The following is a 20591-nucleotide window of genomic DNA, read 5'->3' as shown; positions in this document are numbered from 1 at the left end:
TGCCCTTGGACTTTCCACCTTTCTTGAATGGTCTCTTTCTAGCCTTGAGTAAATCTTTGGCTTCACAGTCCAGTACTATTTCAGCCTTTCTGACAAGGTGAATAAATTCTGCAACTGTTTCTTCTCTTGGTTCACTTAGGTATAGTTGCTTGAAGCGACCAAACCCACTGTGTAGTGAATTGAGCAAGACAGAGACTGCCATCCTTTCGCTTATTGGTGTTCCTAGTAGACTTAGGCGATCAAAATATGAACACATAAGATCCACATGGAACCTCAGTGGGACGCCTACCCTTTGTTTAGTGCGAAGGAGCTGAACATGTGTTTCTTGGACCTCCATCCTATAACACCTGTTGGGAGAACTAACCTTTAGACCAGACATTGATTCAATCAACTCATGGACGTTCAGGTCCCTGTCCTCCGTACTTCCACGACAGATATCCCTCAGATTCTTGATGAGCGTAAAAGGTTCATAGGCTACAAACCTTCTAGCCCAATCATCAGGGATATTGTTCAGCATGAGACTCATAACCTTTTTGAGATCCGAATCCCAGGCGTAAAATCTCTCAGGGGTCATGTCTCTGGCATAGTAGCTTGGCATGGGATGTGACAGTACATACTCAAGTCCATTGATTTTGACTATTTCAACTAGCTTAGCTTCCCATTCAAGAAAATTTTTCAGGTTCAGCTTGACCATAAGCTCAGAACCCATGATGATGTTTTGATTGTTGTTTGCCATATTAAAAACTACAATTGAAAAGAATAAACAAATAAATAACCATTCACAGTTTCTCTTAATAAACTTAAATTCTAGCATACATGCATAATTCAATGTTTATTAAGCATTTTATTCAATTTATGTGTTCCGGCAGGTGTGAATAAAATGATTCCAAGATCCTAAAATCATTGAAGAACTAAGCACAGTTTGTCGACTTAATCCTAGAACATCTTAGGTAAGCAAAAGCCTTTTGCTAATAGTCTAGAAACTATTCTTGGTTGATAGGTACGTCTAAGAACTTATTAGGTAAACCTATCGAATTTGCCACGACATAAAAGGACTCCTTACTTATATCGTTGAGTTTCACCAAAACTAACATGTACTCACAATTATTTGTGTACCTTGCCCCTTTAGGACCAATAAGTAACACCTCGCTGAGCGAAAACTATTACTAGATTGATGTAAAGGATATCCAAGCAAGTGTATATTTTGGCATGGCACCTTTTAACTCAATTTTTAAGTTTGGAACTTAAGGCTCTTACTATGTTGGTTAGATTTTAAGTGAACTAAAATCCTTAATCATGCAACATAATCAAGCTTTTGATCTCATGCATTTTAAGACATATTTAAAGCAATAAATAACTTAAAACATGCATAAGATATTTGTGATCTAGTATGGCCCGACTTCATCTTGAAGCTTTGACTTCAAAGTCCGTCTTGAAAATCTCCGTGGGAGGCACCATTTTCTTCAAATAGGATAAGCTATAACTAATTACAACTATTTGATGGTTCGCAGACCATATTTGAATTGAAAAATAACTTTGGTACTTTAGACCAATTACATTCAAATTAATGGTACGCAGACCATATTTTCTATCCTATTTGGGCCATACTAGTCACTTCATAACCTGCAAAACAGTACATATACAATATATACCATTCACCCATTCATTATCATGAATGGCCCACATAGCTGGTTAGTAAAACACATTATGCATCACGTAAACATTTGCAACAATTAATCAAGGGCACCAATAATCTACCAATTATTCAGTCCTTATTAATTCTAATCAAGTTGTTTTAACCTTAAGGATTTGTAGACCTAATCAAGAGTTTATGACTAAAAAGCGCTCCCACTTAAACCAATAAATTCATATGCTTTACCAATTTTAAACATAAAAATGTATTTCTAGTCTAACCGGAAACATACAAATTTAATTAAAATTTAAAGCTCATATAAATTTATAATTGAATCCAAAAAGTTTAATTTAATTTCAGTCGCATTTAAATTAATTCATGATTTTAATTTTAGTAAAATAATTAGAATAAATAACATTTATTATAATTATAATATTCAAAATTAAAATCCAAGAAAATAATTTAAATTATTAATTTTAAAATTAATTAAAATTACGTGAACTGAAATTTTTCAAATTAAACATTCAGAACGATCTAATCGTAACGCAAACACCCTACGCGTTGCACGCCCATGAGCCGCACGCACACAGCCATTGCTGGCCATGTGCGCGCAGCCCATGCGCTCGTCGCATAGCTGCTGCATCCCTATCGCAAGCCTCCGCACGCATTGGTGCTCGCTGCGCGCGCCAGCGCTCATCGCACGCGGGCTATCGCTCGCAGTGCGCGCGCGACATCGCTCGCTGGGCGCGCGACATCGCTCGCTGGGCGCGCGAGCCATCGCTCGCTGGGCGCGCGACATCGCTCGCTGGGCGGGCGACATCGCTCGCTGGGCGGGCGACATCGCTCGCTGTGCGCGCGAGCAATGCTAGGCGCAGCGCTCGTGGCACGCGAGCTTGCGCTCGCTGCGCGCGAGGCTGCGCGCTCTTGTGCGAGGCAGCGCGCGTTGTGGCGCAGCTCGCTTGCTGCCCACACGCGACTGCCTTGGCTCGCCCTACGCCCATGCCCATTCGTCCATTGGTCGTGGCACACGACACAAGGCAGGGCTGCTGCCTTGTGCTCGTGCACTACGCCCTTGCTCATTGCATTCGTGCCGCATGGGCGACGAGCTCCCTTGCTCGTCGTCGCATGCCCGCATTATACAACACCCCTTAAGGGTAACACGAAGCGTCCATTGCTTCGTGCGTGCAAGTTATATGAACGAATCGCATAAAAATTTAAAATTTATTTTTAAAATTAATGACAAATTAATAAATAATATTAATTTCATAATTTTAGGGCGAAAAATCGAAAATTTATTATCCAATTGATTTCCGATTGTTATGGATTCAAGTCTAGGTCATAAAAATTTAAAATTTATCGTAAATTTACAATTTTTATGGTGGTTTTTAATCATAGGTTTCTAATTAAATTACAATTAATTATGAAAATCAAATTAATTCTAAATTATTCTAATTTTCAACAAATTAATCATAATTACAAATTAGATTGCATAATTAACAAGACTAGGCATTCAAACTTGTTAAACATATGCAGTAGGTCAATCAAAAAATTCAAGATTTATCAACAAGAATCGCAAATATTTAATTTAACATCTTAAATTTACGAAATTTTGCATTCGAAAAACTAAAACCTTCGAAAAGTCATAGTTAGGCTTCGAATTTGAGAATTCTGGGTTCGGCAGAAAAATACTCTTTTTGTCAAAATTTTAGAATGTCTTTTACATGCGGAATTGACACAAAAATCACTCAATTCGGATGAGTAACGAAGAAACTGCCGAAAAACTGCGTACGTATAATTAAATAAACGCAATTTGCAATTAATTAACAATTACGAAAATTAATCACCCCTTTTAATTCTTGCAAATTTGTAATATTTAACCATGTTCATGCAATTTAGATTATGAAAATAATAAGGGGCTCGTGATACCACTGTTAGGTTATGATACATATGGCAATTCATAAATCATGCGGAAAAACCATAAACCCAGGAAAACATATTATTTACACATAATCATTTAGCATAGATTAGATGCATACTCTTTGTTGCGTGCCTTCCCTAGCTGCGCCCGAACCGAACAAGAACAAGTCTTTAGGACTCCAAGTGTCGTCCCGCCGTAGATAGTCCACAGCACGTCCGGATCCGCCTTAAGATTGACCAACTAGAATCGCCCTTAAGGTACTATTATTTTCGGCACTTTATAGGCAAATGTGTGACTGAATTTTTCTCTCAAAAACTCACTTTGAATACTTTGAAACTTGTGTTATAAATTGTGAGCCCTAGCCTCATATTTATAGCGGTATGGAAAGGGAATCGAAATCCTATTCAGATACAAATTAATCAAACCTAGAATCCTACAAGAACTCTAATTTAATTAATTTATCAAATAGAATTAGGAATTTAATCATTAACCGAACTCTGCATGTTTTAGGAAACGTGCACGAACGCAAACACTTGCACACACACGCACGGCAGCCACGATGGGCCCCATGCGTGCGCGCGAGCAGCAGCCCACTCAGCGCCCGCGCGCGCTGCGCGCTGCGCGCTGCGCGTGCTGTGCGCGCTGTGCGCGCTGCGCGCTGCGCGCAGCCTGCTGGGCCTGGCCTTGCGCTGGGCCTGGCGTGGCTGTTTGTGCGGCGCGCTTGGCTTGCTGGGCGATGGCCTGGTCTTCGTGCTGGGCCTCGTCCGGCAGGCCTCGTCCGATGCTTATTCGTACGATGCGCTTCCGATTAAATTTTCCGATTCCGGAATTCATTTCCGTTACGAACAATATTTAATATTTCCGATTCCGGAATTAATTTCCGTTTCGAACAAATATTTAATATTTCCGTTTCCGGAATTATTTTCCGATTCCGGTAATATTTCCGATTCTGACAATATTTCCGTTTCCGGCAATATTTCCGATTCTGGCAATATTTCCATTTCCGATAATATTTTCCGACACGTACCATGTTTCCGTTTCCGGCAACATCTACGACTTGGATAATATTTATATTTCCGATACGATCCATATTTCCGTTTCCGGCAATATCATCGTTTCCGGAGTATTCATTCCTTGCTTGTGACGATCTTAGCTCCCACTGAAACCAAGATCCGTCGGTTCCGAATATTCATAGATGGAGTATTTAATGCTATTAAATACTTGATCCGTTTACGTACTATTTGTGTGACCCTACGGGTTCAGTCAAGAGTAAGCTGTGGATTAATATCATTAATTCCACTTGAACTGAAGCGGCCTCTAGCTAGGCATTCAGCTCACTTGATCTCACTGAATTATTAACTTGTTAATTAATACTGAACCGCATTTATTAGACTTAACATAGAATGCATACTTGGACCAAGGGCATTATTTCCTTCAATTTGGTGTATGATTAAATTCCTATTCCTGTTAGGATTATTTAATTAATTAGGGTCTGTAATACCCCGAATTTTAAAACTTGATTAATTATGCTAAATTATTTTTATTTAGCTTTAAATCGCTTTAAATCCTAATTTCAAACTTTATTTTAATTTACGAAGTTTTATTGCGATTGAATTTTAATATCGTTACATGATTTATTTTTTCTGATTTTATAATTTAATATTTTTTTTGGAGCTTAAAATCTTATTTATTTCGAATTTTTAATAATTTCGGAACGTTCTCATTTTATTCGAAAACTAAATTTATTTTGTGCTATCGATATTTTATAAAGAATTATTTGAAAATTTGATTTAATTTAAACATTTCTATTTATATCAATTCCTAAATATAGCAAAGAAATTTCTGAATTTTAGCCTAACTAAGTGAAATTACGAAAATGCCCCTGCTCACCCATCCACACTCATCTTCTGCTTCTCTCCCACGCATCAACCAAGTGAATGAGCAGCAGATTTGTCTTACTCCTTTGACCCCTTTTCTCCCTTATTCTGTCCAAATTCCTTTTCTTGGTCCACAAGGTCATCTTCTACTTCCTCCCTACTCCCTCTAGACTTTTACGTGTAAGTACAAAACCTTAAAGGTCAATATTTCTTGACAAATGTCACAAGCAACTCACCCATTTGAGATTACTCATCAAGTGCAAAAGCACCCGATTTAGTTACTTCTCTCACAAAAGCTTCCATGGTTTTCATTTGGAGGTTTTGCAAAACCATTAGCATGAGCTCATGGCTTACGTGATTCCTCTCCTCAAAACTCCCTATAAATACTCATGAAACCTGGCCATAAAACTCACCCAACCAAGCACCAAGTCACAGAAAAATAAGCACAAGAAATTAGCTATAATTCCCGTAACTATCCCCTGTTTTCGCGCATCACCACCACCGTCACCACCGCGGCTCTGCCGCCGGCCAACCTGATACAACCACCCTCAATATTTTCTGTTATCCACCCCTGGAATATGCTCATTCACTACTCACAAATATCAAGCTCGAATTGTAGCATTCCATTGCCGAAACCGAACATTAACTCACGCACAACCTCTTTTCTCTCTCTCCATTGACGCGGACCACCACCGCCCAAACCACCGGCGAAAACCTTATCCGACCACCTGACCACCTCCCTGTTGCCGCCTTGTGCTTCCTCTGCTTTCGTGGGTCATACGAGTCATACCCAGTTGCTGCCTTCCTTCCTCCTTCCTTTTCTCTTGGTTCGTGTTCTGTTCATGAAGACCAAGTTTGGTCTTTCAACTTCCTAAATTTTTGGAACTAGTGGGCCTATATTCTAAGTCAAAAGGTCAAACCCAATAACAATCAAGAAAGCCAAGTTGGGTAAGTGATACGGAGTACTCCGTACTTATTTATGCCATGGAACTAAATAAAAGACTTTTTGAATTTTTTTTTTGTTAAAAAGTAAGGTTTTACTAAAATCTAGTATTATTAATAAAATAAAGGCTATTAATAAAAGGTTTAATTATAATTTTTTTTTTATATAATTTACTAATTCGGTAATTTATAAATAGACGAATATTCAATTTTGGAGCTCAGGAAGAACGGCCCATCGAACGGGAAGTATAAAATTACGGTTGAGGTAACATCTATTCCTAACACCCACAATCCCCTTATAAAATGTGTTTATGTGATTATGAAATATGTTTATAATGATGTGTTTTTATTGGATTGTGGGATATGAAATGTATTTATGAAGTGTGTTTTATGAATGATGATATTTAAATATGTTTATGAATGATTTTATAAGATGATGTTTACGAGTTATTAATAAGATACGAAACATGATAAATAAAAGTGTAACAGGTTCTGGCAGTTAGTGGGGTTACTATTTTTAGGTCGTGCACGTACCGCCGTACCGCGGGACACCCAACAAGGGAGAGTGCTCCTTGAGGGTTACCGCAAGCTAAAAGAGAAACTATTTAGGTACGGGCGTATGTCCAACAAGGGAGAGTGCTCTTTGAGGACTATCGCAAGGTGGGAGACGTCCCGCAAGGCAAACTAGTCAGTTACCAAGTAAAATGAAGGTTTTATGAAAGATAATGGGAACTACTAAAGTTTCAAGTTATAAATAATGTTTTATTATGATGCTTTTATGAAACTGATTTACTATATTCTATTCCCCCAGTTTACAAAGTAAATAAAATGAATTGAAATGAATTTACGTTGTTAGGGTAGTATGTTACTGGGCCTCGGCTCACGATGTTGCTTTTGTTTTAGGTACGAAGAAGATCATGGGATGCCTTAGAGTGAGGATGCAACCACCAAATTCATGATCGATGTTTAGTAAAGATAACTATGTCTCACTAGTAATAATGGATGCATTAATTAAACTCTAAGTTTAATTTCAAGAATTGAGTTAGACTTTTATATTAATATTTAATCAATGATAGAAGTATTTCGTTATTAAAGTTTATTTAGTGATTTAAAAAGGTTATATCGCCTTGTATTTTCCACGAGGGAGATACCGCATGTGACGCTCCGACTAAGCTAGGGTTTTCCGCTGCTAACTAAAGATAATTAACCTAATTAATGGTGTTTAGAAGTCGGGGCGTTACAGGGTCCTTGTAGGATTCTAAGTTTAATTAAATCGTATCCTACTAGGATTCCAATTCCCTTTCCAAACCTCTATAAATAAGGGCCTAGGGTCATAATTTATAAACACGATTGAAGTATTTAAAAGGGTAAGTTTTTGAAAGAAAATTCAGCCACACTCTTGCACAATAATAGCCGAAAATTCCTAAGCACCTTAAGGGCGATTCTAGTTGGTCAATCTTGAGGCGGATCCGGACGTACTGTGGACTATCTACGGAGGGACGACATTTGGAGTCCTAAAGACTTGTTCTTGTTCGGTTCGGGCGCAGCTAGGGAAGGCACGCTACAAAGTGTATGCATCTATACTATGCTAAATGATTATGTATAAATAATATGCTTTCCTGGCTTTATCACTAGTAGAAAAAACCCTTATTGCAGCGGGCTTTTAGACCCCTGTTGCAGCGTACATCGTATGCTGCAACTGGGGGGCCTGCAACAAGTCTGAACTTGTTGCAGCGTACAATGTTCGCTGCGAAAAGTATTTTTTTGCAGCGTACATATGCATGTACGCTGTAACAAGTGTCTAAATTTTCGCCAAAATCTTAACTTATTGCAGCGTACAAATAGGTGTACGCTGCAAAAAACCCAACCTGTTGCAGCGAACATCTATTTGTACGCTGCAACAAGTCTGGTTTTTTGCCAAAATTTTACACCCTTGTTGCAGCGTACATATATATGTACGCTGCAACAAGGGTGTAAAATTTTAGTTTTATGGATACCTAGAGTGCCCAAATATAGAAACCTATCACAACAATAATAGAATATCGCAACCTGTATAACAAATATAAAAACAATAAATGGTGTTTTATAGATATCGCAAAACCAAAGTGCACGTACCATATACATTTAAATATATGTATGTTCCAATTTCAACGTACGCATGCATTTTAACATAAAAGATTGTTCTATAACATCTAAACCAACACAACTCGATCAAGCGCCCTCGGGCCAATAATAAATACTTGCAACCCATTGCTCATGAACCACATCAATTTCCTCACTAGCATAAGGCGTATTCCTCGGAGTGTAGACCTTTACCCAAGCATCAAGCTGCAAGCACAACCAAATTCAACTAATGGTTAATATCTACCCTACTCTTGAGCATATAAAGTAACACACAAAACATAAAAATTATGGACATAGCATTAAAATGTACTCAATAAGGCCATAACATCCGGGTAAAGGACTAAGGGGATAGATAATCAGATACATCTTCAGAGGGATTTACTATCAACCTTTGCAGATGCAGTCCTCAATCCAAGAACTTTAGTAAAATGTATAACCTAAACCTTGCAGCTGATCAAGTTGATAACTAACGCGGGGTAAGTAAGTTCAGAGTGCTGCAAACTATGGTTTACCATCCAATAATCAGATGTATTGCACGCTACTACTTTTGCAAGCTACCCTACTTTTGTTGCTGGGAATGCTGGCCTAAACTTCCTGCTCCTAGGCATGTGTGCTTTAGGAGCTTTCAGATTAGTTGAGACAAGAGTTTAAGGTACTTTTCTCTCGAGTTTAAGGTACTTTTCTCTCGATCTTTCAGATTAGTTGAGACGAGAGTTTAAGGTACTTTTCTCTCGAGTTCCATTTCTCTCGAGTTTAAGGTACTTTTCTCTCGAGCTTTCAGATTAGTTGAGACGAGAGTTTAAGGTACTTTTCTCTCGAGTTCCATTTCTCTTATCTTATCTTATTACTCCGTATCTTTTAACTAATCTGAATGTACATCGTCTGAACTCATTAGACTAATACAATTATGCAGTATAGGCATATTACATGATAGACTAAATACAATTATGCAGTATAGACTAAATACAATTAAGAGGCTTAGTTTTTGTTTTTAATTAAGTTCCAAATTCAACAGATCTGAAGTGGGAAAGCACAATGTGACTAGATATGGCAGCACAAGCATGCCACGTCTATGTTACTCGAACTCAGCTAGAAGTGCCAGAGACAGACACACATCTTAAATGAAATGTCTAAATTTTACCTAATTTTTGCCCAAATACGACGTTTTTAAGCATCTAACCTCCTCCCTCTCTATGCATCCAAGTGTCAGACACAGCTTATAGTTTGGTATGGCATATACAAATGAACTACCTTCATGTCTTTAATAACCCCTCTTTTCTCACCAATTACACTACAAATAAGTTAGAAATCAAAAAGTAACTTGGCACCTCCCTACGTCTTTTCTACTTATTGACAGAAGAAATGCAACCATTGGTAACATTAACAGGTCAACACTTTAACTACCAAACTCCAAACTACCCAACTGCAAAATAAAATCATCTAACAGGCATGCTTTGAAGATGGACGAAGATAATCCGAGAAGTGGAAAGACAAGAGGAAGCAAACTGATTCCATGCAGAAGTCAAGTGATGAAATAGAGAACAAAAAAAAGGCAATAAAAATGGTAGATCATTCTTCTATGGTCTAAATAACCAATCTACATACTCTTCTATATTCCACTCCAGAAGCACACATTATGAAGTCGCTTGAAGAAAAATGTGAACAGGGAAATTTCCAAATAAAGTCAGACAAAATGTGAGCATAAATAGACAAAATGAAGAAGGAAGCCTCGGAAGTGGTTTCAAAAAATAGGAACAATCTAACAAGAATTGCTAAATAATGGTTTTCTGACTTCTCCCTTCCTCTAAGGCTTCGTAAAAAGATCCACATATTCTCGACGATCCACTGTTGCAGCACCCAAGACCAAAAAATACGACCAACACTAGGTGCATACGGTTTTAATGCTGCTCCAGTCTAGTTTATTCCATTATCTGTAAGTCTATAACTGGCTGTCTGGTATTATACCCTCTTAAAATCTTTCACACAGAAACAATTAAGAAGGCCTACTGTATTCCCGTTAATAGGCTGTTGTACTTTCGAAAGTAATAGAACGATCTTACTCCGTATATCAGGAAATAAATAAATTACATTACATGTTTAACCAAGGTCAAATCAGGGGGAATTAGTGTAAAACGACTGGTATGTCTGGCTCATCCCTAAAAGCTAAATCATACAACATATGTATCCTTCAACAAAGGTTAAATCAGGGATACTTCGTAAATACAAAATAATGCAGCCACATGAATCTGGATTTCCAATAGAAGCTAGACATATACAACCTAGCTTCGTTAAAGAACTATAACCAGATGTTGGTATAAGCTAAGCAGTTTACTGAAATGAACCAGATATATGACGCAATATTATGCAATCTTGTTAACCATATATGATTAGTCATTATACTTCCTTAAGGTGATTGATGAGCACGAGTAACAGGAGCAACAACATACCTAGAGCGAGAACGAGAGGGAGATCTCGAGCGGGACTTCGAAGGAGATCTAGAATAAGAACGGCGTGAATTTCTTTGCGGAGATATACTGCATCAAAGGAGACCTTTCAGCATAGTTTCATTATTATAAAACCTTAGCACAAAATCCATCTTAAAACAAATAATAGCACCTGTGGCTGCGGCTGCGGCTTCGACTATAACTACATCCACGGTTGTAGCTTCTGCTTCTCGACCTATCATCCAGACTCAGACTCCTCGAGTCCTCCCTCACCTGGAGATGAAAATAAATGTGAATAACTATAAGAAAACAGTAATATATACCCAGTTTGATAATCAACTCTTTTTGAGACGTACTCGGATATAAGCGCGAGAGAATGCATTACGAAATTCAGAATCATCCAGCTTCCTGAACTGCATAAAAGGCAACGCCTGATTAGTCTATTAGAAAAAAAGAACACTAAACAAAATTACCACTAAACAACTAACAGAACAAAACATCTTACAGCACGTTTCATATCATTATAATTTGCATATTCAACAACTCCAGCCGTGCCTGCAAAAAGAACGCTTTATCGGGTCAAAGGGCAACTTTACAACTAGAAGTATGCAGTGAACAAAACATCTCAACTTTTAAGGATGACCCTAAAGGCATGCACCACATATTAGACTAAACAATAATCCGAATGATTACACAATGTGAGAACCAACATAAGTTCAAAAAGATAAGAACTTTCAGATTTTCTGGTCCAAATTTCAAGACTTAGCCTTGAATTCAACTTAATGCGGATAGTTAGCTCATCCTCTAATATGCATGGTCGTCAGCATCTGTCACATGCTAGCTTGCAAAAAGGACTATGAGCTTTTTAGGGCAGGTAGAGATATCGATATACCCAGTAAAGGCAGTAATCATTGTGGAACTTAAGTACCATGATGCATTCCAGATAATACTAGGAAATTGTCAAACCAAAAGGGGTAAAAATATTAACACAAGTAAAATGCTAGAGAGTTTTTAAGCCGATTAAACTTTAGGACCAGATATCACATTTGCTACCTAGAGTTACATAACGATATGATAAAATTAATCAGTGCACTGATACAAGAAACACTAGGAAAGTAGCAACTCAAGGATCATTAAAAGCACCAACTAACCACCATAGCGACGATCCTTGAATACATCTGAGAAACAAACTTCACCGTCTCGTCGCATGTGATCCTGATATTGATACATATACAAATCAGAACAACATGAATAATAGATAGAAGACATATAATGGGAATAGGAGCATCGAACTCGTGTGAGACACAAACTGCACAGCACAATGATCCCCAAATCTCCTCTAGATTAAAAAACTGTTATCACTGACCTTCAGGTCTTGCCCAGAAGCAGATGATGGCAGTCCAGTGACCATAACTGCAGAAACACCAATACAAGAATTTCATATAGTAGTGAAATTACCAAAAATATGCCAATAGAGAAGCAAGACTACCCCTCTGTAGTTAGTGTGCTTAGGTGCTCCACCTCTACTAGCACTGTAACTGCTGTGATGGTCTGATGATGATGATCCTTGACAGGCTAAATCGCACTCCTATCAAAGATAAACCTAACGTTCACCAACTAAAAATATAGTAAGGGAAGCAGGGATCGTATCCACAGGGAAACAATGTTCTTTCTACTATTAATTAACTAATCTAGACTACTGGTAACAAAGAGTTGGATTGGTTTGTATATTAAACTAAAGCAAATAATCAAATCGGAAAATAACAATATTAAAGGAATCTAGGGCAACGGTTCACCATAAATGCAGAGCAGGATTGGACAACGGACAATAACAATCAATGAACAATCATAATTAGGAAAACATGCATCTCTCGAATCTTATGAATTCCTTAGGATAGAACAACTAGCGGGCTCTCGCTACGTACTAGAAATAATTCCTATCTAATAGCCACAGACCAAAAAACATCATATTTATACCTCTCGGCGCATAATCTAAGGTTAATCAAACTCAAATCAAAATAGTCCGGCCGAATAGAATTGACGAGCAATAATAATAAGCTATAGAAATTATAATCAATCAATCAATTAATCAAGTCCACATATAATCCCAATCATGCATTCATGGATCCCCTAAACCCTAGAAATTAAACTACTCACTCATGATAATAAATAACAAAGCAATTAACATAATAGAAAACATGATCAAGCAATAAGATAAATTAAAGCAAGAAACAATACCGACTTGAAGAACAATGGAATAATAAAGCTTGAATCTTTGATTAAAATTAAAACTAAGTGTTTGGAGAAAATAGAGAGAACTAAAATAGACTAAGTAATTAGAAAACTAGAATAAAAGATATCACTAAAAATATAAGGGGCTAGTATTTATAGTTTGCCCAAAATAGAGCCCAAAATCGGAAATAAAATCTCGCGAAATACGCTGGAGGTTGGCGTGGCCCGATCGGGCGACGCTTCGCCCGATCGGGCTATGTGCTCGATAGTCGGCCCGATCGGGCGAAATTCCGCCCGATCGGGCGGTTGCAAAATGCCCATAACTAGCGCCCAGAATGACCGCCCGATCCGGATCGGGCGAAGCTAGCCCGCCCGATCCGGATCGGGCGAAGCCCGCCCGATCGGGCGCGTGTTGAAACTGCACGATCCTCTATCTTAAAAACACCATATCTCCTTCGTTATAATTCGGAATCAGGCGAGTGACCACTCGTTGGAAAGCTCTTGAAGTCTAGAATCCAACCCATTTTGAATCGCTGCATTTAGAGTTGTATAACTCGAGTTATGATCAAAAGAGTGGACGACATTAAGTTTTCTACTTCTTTCACTATTCGCTTTGCATGAAAATTCTTCCAACTCAATGTTTGCGCTCTCGAAAGTATATAATCTCTTGCATTGATTCAAATGAGTAGGAAATGCACAAAAATATGCTAATTCCTACAATGATGAACCTGAAACTACAAACACACTACAAGGAGCACATTAGTACTAAAATCGCTCCGAAGAGCTCATTTGAGATCAAAAAGTACTAAGGGACGGGGGTAAAAACTCTATATAAAACGCATATATCAAACTCCCCCAAGCTAGATCCTTGATTGTCCCTAAGCAAGGAAATCATCGATGAATACAAGATCAACTTCACCCCTAACATATTTCAAAACGAAAGACATAATTCAAGGCAAAATCTAACGAGCATGCATCAATGTCAACCAATCAAATCCACCAACCACAAATCCTCCCTAACAATCGTCACGCAAAGCGAACCACAAATGCACAATGGAATTCAAGACTAGTGCTCACACACTCGTCACTCATTTATGTGGCGGATAAAAGATGTACCTGTTCGCTCTCCTCCCAACATATAAGTGTACAATGCCCTCCCAAAACTCACAACACTCGTGTGTCTAGAAAAACATACACTCAACCTAATAGTCGACTCGGAATATGTCATGTCATAACTTGCATTGATAAACAACTACTTTCACATTAATATGACTCTATGCACAAAGGTCGGAAGGTCTTCAAAGCTTGTAATGATAGGCTTAGGTAGGGGTGCGGTAAATTTGGGTAAAATGTGAGCTTAAAGCCTTGGCTTTGGGGAGCATAAATCCTAGCAAAACCATGATCAACCACAAATAATGACCACAACTCTCTCACTCAACACATGATGAAACAACAAACAAACCACACTATACTTTCTTGCCTTTCTTTCACAATTAAAATCAATCACTCATAAAGATAAGAAATTACAATACTTGAGTGTAACAATGCTTTGAATTTTTCTGAGAGTAATGAATTTTTTTCTTTTTATTTTTTTCAATTTCCTTTTTTTTCTTTGGAAACCTTCATATTTTCTATTCTTCTCATCTCTTTCACTCTTCATTATTTTTTTTTTCTCTTTTTCAAACAACAAACAAGATAAGAAGAACTCCCTTATTTCCTTTTCAACACTCACTTTGTGCTCAAAACTAAGCACACTACAACTCCCTCACCTCACTTACTATTAGCTCCCCCAAGCTAGGCTTGGGACTAGTAACCAATGGGGCTTTCATGGGCTTGTAATATGGCTAGTCACCGAATAAAGGGGCACAAGCAACAACATGGGTAGAAAAGGAGGGAACAAATGTATCTAGATTCATCTGAAGGCTACCTAAACAGAAAAATGCCTTCGTCCTCCACAATGTGCATGTATATGAGTCATAAAACACTACTAACAGTTGCAAACCAATACTCAAAATCAATGACACACCAGGAAGCTATCACACATCCTAACCAAGTCAACTAGCCAAGCACCAAGTCCACAAATAGTTAGTCAGAGTTGACTCATGTTAAGGCATCAAAGCAATCGAATATCAAATCATGGCTAACACATCCACATTGCTCGTCATCAAATACCAAGAATCAAAACAATTTTCAATCAAAGGGGCACAGGGAAGCATGATATTGTATTCATCGGAACGTATTTTTGTATTTTTTTTTTCAAAGCAATAAACTACTCTAGAAAACATTAAACACACCAAAATAAACACACAAAAATAAGTAAATGCAAAAATAAAAGGAAAAACATACCTAATATGTACAAGTGAGTGAAACACCCCCCAAGCTAAATCAGACAATGTCCTCATTGGCTCAAGGGGTATCATGAGGAAAGTGAGCAAACCGTGGCTTATTTGTCGCTGATTCGCAAATCGCCCGATCGGGCAGCAGATCGCCCGATCGGGCAGCAGATCGCCCGATCGGGCAACAGATCGCCCGATCGGGCGAATTTCGAACCTTTCCGTTGAATCTGTGCGCGCCCGATCGGGCGCACCTCGCCCGATCCGGATCGGGCGAAATGCAATGCCTTGTTTTATTGACTTTTCTCAGCCCAGAATCCTTCCTTGACCTTCCTACGACGTCATCATCAACCGCCCGATCGGGCGGAATTTCGCCCGATCGGGCATTTCACTCGCCTTTTGTGTGGATCGGGCAACCGTTGCCCGTTCGGGCGATTTTCCAACATTTTCCTTGAATCGACACGCGCCCGATCGGGCGCTCCTCGCCCGATCCGGATCGGGCAAAACGCAGACTACTCCGTTTCAGCTTGAATTCAACTTTTTCGAACTTGGAGCCTTAGACCTGCACAGCATTAAACGTCCAAACCGTAAAATACCCTCTTCTCACCTCTCTAACACCAAAAACTACAATGAAACACACACTTGCTCAAAAATTATACTAAAACACACAAACAAAAGCGAAAAATACACTACGAAAAGCAATAAATGGATAGTGAAATACTCATCCCCTGTTAGATTGATGCAATGTCCCCATTACACAATCTTAGTTTATGTACAGACAACGAAAGGAAGGGGATGAGAGCCACGACAACTCATCGAATGGGGGCACCAAAGATGGTGCCATCTGGTGTCGAATCAATTGCCTTGGATGAGCTATGTGGCGCGGGAAGTGACAGACCACGACCCCGATCATGAATACAGTGCCCACCGTTCATCGAGCTTTCGGCCTTTCGGGTTTCAGCATCATCAAATCGTGCCTCCCGCAAAGAGATTGGTTAGTAAATAACCAACGAACGAGCGCAGAAGCTTGTCATGCGCACTCGCACAACTTTCGTGCAACAAGACATGCACGATAATCAACAACAACATTTGCATAAAGTCCGAATGAACTCTATGCCAGTAAGGAGTAGGATGCCTAAAGGAAGAAGAACAAAAAGAAAAAACAACAATAAAAGAAGAATAAGAAAAGGAAGGAAAAGAGAAAGTAGGCATACTCTCCTTATGGAAGTTGTTTTTACGAACTATTGATTGTTCAACCTCAATGATCAATGAAATAGCTCTCTCTGTGTTTTGGAATTCATGGTGGATAGGCTCTTCACCATATAGAGCTCTCTGCAAAGCATCCACCTCTTCTTTGTAAGTATTGTAAGTACCTGCGAAAGATTCACAAAGAGGAACATACTCTATTGGGTCATTGGGCTTTTGATTTTCATGGGGAGGAGGAAGATCCTCAAGTAAAGGTTTTATGGGGAAAGAGAAGGGGAGTGAGACGGTGTAAACGGGGCTAAGAATAACCCTTCTTGGACTTGGAATATGAGGGGTAGGGGTTGACACAACAACAAGGGTTTTATCAACTTCAACTTCCTCATGGAATTGCTCTATGACATATGGCTTTTCAGTTTCAACAAATCCTTCATCCATTGATCCAACCGTCAAATCATCATCCTCCCACTCATCCTCAGCCTCTGTTATAAGCTCCTCCCACTCTTGGTTGCCTATGGGTTCACTCAGTTGACCCCCATCCCCAACACAACTCGCATCATTATTTTCAATAATTTCTTGAACTTTTCTAAATCTCTCAAGAGTAGCCTTACTAGCTTTAATAATCTCATTAGTAGCCTCTTGAGATCTAGTACACTGAATCTCAATCTCAGAGTTTAATCTTCTTAATTCCTCTAAGAAGCTATCTCTGCTTTCTGATTCGGGTTGAACAGGATTGAGCAAGGGTTCACAATAATACACGGGAGAAGCAACATTGGAATTATGAAGCAAAACATTGATATCCATGCAAGGGTTAGATAAGTCGTTAGAATATACATGATTATCATAAACATTAGAATGCACCTCATTATAACAAGCATTAAAGGGAGAGGGGGTAGAAACATGTAGATTATGCTCATAATTTGGATTAGCACATGTAACATGAATCGCCATTTCACGCTCATACAAATCCCTTGCAAACCACATATAATAATCCCACATATCATCCAAAGACAAGGCTCGAAAATCACCATTAAATCTACTTTCTATCACATTCCTTGTATACTCATTTAAACCACCATAAGCAAAACCACAAGAATCCCAAAGATTAAAATTGTGGTAACCAATAAAATCATTTAGCCTATCGAAATACACCCAAAAAGGCTCATTTAAGAATTGAGGGAAAGAATAATAATCCATTTTTTTCAGGGGAAAAAAAATTAAAAAAAAATAAAAATAAAAATAATAAAAAAATAAACTAAAGAAAATAAAATATATACATGGTCTCAAAGAACAGGAAGTTCTATGAGACTCAAGAAAATAATCTAGATCATAAAATTAGTAGCAGAAAATTAAACCGTTTCCCCGGCAACGGCGCCAAAATTTGACAGGCTAAATCGCACTCCTATCAAAGATAAACCTAACGTTCACCAACTAAAAATATAGTAAGGTAAGCAGGGATCGTATCCACAGGGAAACAATGTTCTTTCTACTATTAATTAACTAATCTAGACTACTGGTAACAAAGAGTTGGATTGGTTTGTATATTAAACTAAAGCAAATAATCAAATCGGAAAATAACAATATTAAAGGAATCTAGGGCAACGGTTTACCATAAATGCAGAGCAGGATTGGACAACGGACAATAACAATCAATGAACAATCATAATTAGGAAAACATGCATCTCTCGAATCTTATGAATTCCTTAGGATAGAACAACTAGCGGGCTCTCGCTACGTACTAGAAATAATTCCTATCTAATAGCCACAGACCAAAAAACATCATATTTATACCTCTCGGCGCATAATCTAAGGTTAATCAAACTCAAATCAAAATAGTCCGGCCGAATAGAATTGACGAGCAATAATAATAAGCTATAGAAATTATAATCAATCAATCAATTAATCAAGTCCACATATAATCCCAATCATGCATTCATGGATCCCCTAAACCCTAGAAATTAAACTACTCACTCATGATAATAAATAACAAAGCAATTAACATAATAGAAAACATGATCAAGCAATAAGATAAATTAAAGCAAGAAACAATACCGACTTGAAGAACAATAGAATAATAAAGCTTGAATCTTTGATTAAAATTAAAACTAAGTGTTTGGAGAAAATAGAGAGAACTAAAATAGACTAAGTAATTAGAAAACTAGAATAAAAGATATCACTAAAAATATAAGGGGCTAGTATTTATAATTTGCCCAAAATAGAGCCCAAAATCGGAAATAAAATCTCGCGAAATACGCTGGAGGTTGGCGTGGCCCGATCGGGCGACGCTTCGCCCGATCGGGCTATGTGCTCGATAGTCGGCCCGATCGGGCGAAATTCCGCCCGATCGGGCGGTTGCAAAATGCCCATAACTAGCGCCCAGAATGACCGCCCGATCCGGATCGGGCGAAGCCCGCCCGATCCGGATCGGGCGAAGTCCGCCCGATCGGGCGCGTGTTGAAACTGCACGATCCTCTATCTTAAAAACACCATATCTCCTTCGTTATAATTCGGAATCAGGCGAGTGACCACTCGTTGGAAAGCTCTTGAAGTCTAGAATCCAACCCATTTTGAATCGCTGCATTTAGAGTTGTATAACTCGAGTTATGATCAAAAGAGTGGACGACATTCAGTTTTCTACTTCTTTCACTATTCGCTTTGCATGAAAATTCTTCCAACTCAATGTTTGCGCTCTCGAAAGTATATAATCTCTTGTATTGATTCAAATGAGTAGGAAATGCACAAAAATATGCTAATTCCTACAATGATGAACCTGAAACTACAAACACACTACAAGGAGCACATTAGTACTAAAATCGCTCCGAAGAGCTCATTTGAGATCAAAAAGTACTAAGGGACGGGGGTAAAAACTCTATATAAAACGCATATATCAATCCTCGTCCACCATGAGCGAATTCCACCTGAAAGTATATAACACCAATGTAAATGATGCAAGAGTTATCAGACAAAAAAAGAAGCACATGTAGACATGCAGCAGAAACAGGGTTCCAAGAATACCTACCCGCAAACGATGTCCATCAAAATCATAACCATTTCGACCTTGCACAACATCTTCAACATCTCGTTCATCTTCAAACTGTAAAAGATGGTTAAGAATAAACAATAACAATCCGACAAATTAGAGAAATAACACAATATTAAACATGTCCAATAAATAACACAAGTTGGGCCAATGAACAAATCCTAAAAACGAATTGAACAAACCCTAAAAACGAAATGAACAAACCCTAAAAACGAAATGAACAAACGAATTGACCATAAAAACGATTTGAACAAACGAATTAAACAAACCCTAAAAATAAATTGAACAAACGCACAGAACCCTAAAAACGAATTGAACAAACCCTAATTCTTAAAACAAAAATCAGATAAACGAATTGAACAAACCTAGAAGAGGGGACAGCAAGGATTACTAGCCACGGCGAGGAGGTTGACGGAGAAAAGGACGCGAGAAACTTTCTTTCTTGGAACCACCGGCGCGAGCAAACTACGTTCTTTCTTAGACCCACCAGCCGAGTAAGTAGCGACTGGAGAGGAGGCGAGAAAAGAGCCACCGACGATGAGGAGGAGGCCAGAACCACCGACGAGGAAGCTAGATTGACGACGCAGGGAAAGCATTATGAGCGGCGCAGAGAAAGGTTTTTTTTTTCGGACGACGCAGGGAAAGCTTAAGGGAAGAAGGAGTTGTGCGCGAGGAGCGAAATTCATGAGATGATTAATTTGTTTGAATTAGTTATTCAATCAATACTGCAGCGAATAAACTTTTTATCAGGTTTATTGCAGGGGGCTTTAAAATGTACGCTGCAATAAAAATGGGCTATTGCAGGGGGCTTTTATTCTGTACGCTGCAAAAAGCTCTTTTGCAGG

At 38.6% G+C, this 20591-nt stretch overlaps 1 protein-coding gene and 1 long non-coding RNA gene across 2 annotated transcripts; one reads left to right on the top strand and one right to left on the bottom strand.

Annotated features, from left to right (window-relative positions):
• The first annotated feature begins 5740 nt into the window (after positions 1 to 5740).
• Positions 5741 to 7464, top strand: LOC130469881 (uncharacterized). The gene is made up of 3 exons (XR_008930095.1): positions 5741 to 6376; positions 6568 to 6635; positions 7274 to 7464. It is a non-coding gene; the product is annotated as an uncharacterized lncRNA (long non-coding RNA).
• A 3329-nt stretch (positions 7465 to 10793) lies between these two features.
• On the bottom strand, positions 10794 to 20342 carry LOC110780707 (serine/arginine-rich splicing factor SR30-like). Its single transcript, XM_056839803.1, has 10 exons — positions 20181 to 20342; positions 19726 to 19800; positions 19596 to 19624; positions 12432 to 12500; positions 12305 to 12353; positions 12090 to 12153; positions 11444 to 11493; positions 11295 to 11351; positions 11111 to 11211; positions 10794 to 11028 (listed from the first exon to the last, which is right to left on the bottom strand). The coding sequence occupies exons 1-10, from the start codon at positions 20340 to 20342 to the stop codon at positions 10899 to 10901; spliced, it is 786 nt and encodes a 261-aa protein (XP_056695781.1). The 3' UTR covers positions 10794 to 10898.
• Positions 20343 to 20591: the final 249 nt, after the last annotated feature.

This window comes from Spinacia oleracea, chromosome 3 (genome assembly GCF_020520425.1).
Source record: "Spinacia oleracea cultivar Varoflay chromosome 3, BTI_SOV_V1, whole genome shotgun sequence".
NCBI lineage: Eukaryota > Viridiplantae > Streptophyta > Magnoliopsida > Caryophyllales > Amaranthaceae > Spinacia > Spinacia oleracea.
The sequence above is the reverse complement of the archived record's forward strand: the minus strand, read 5'-3'. Positions and strand labels throughout refer to the sequence as shown.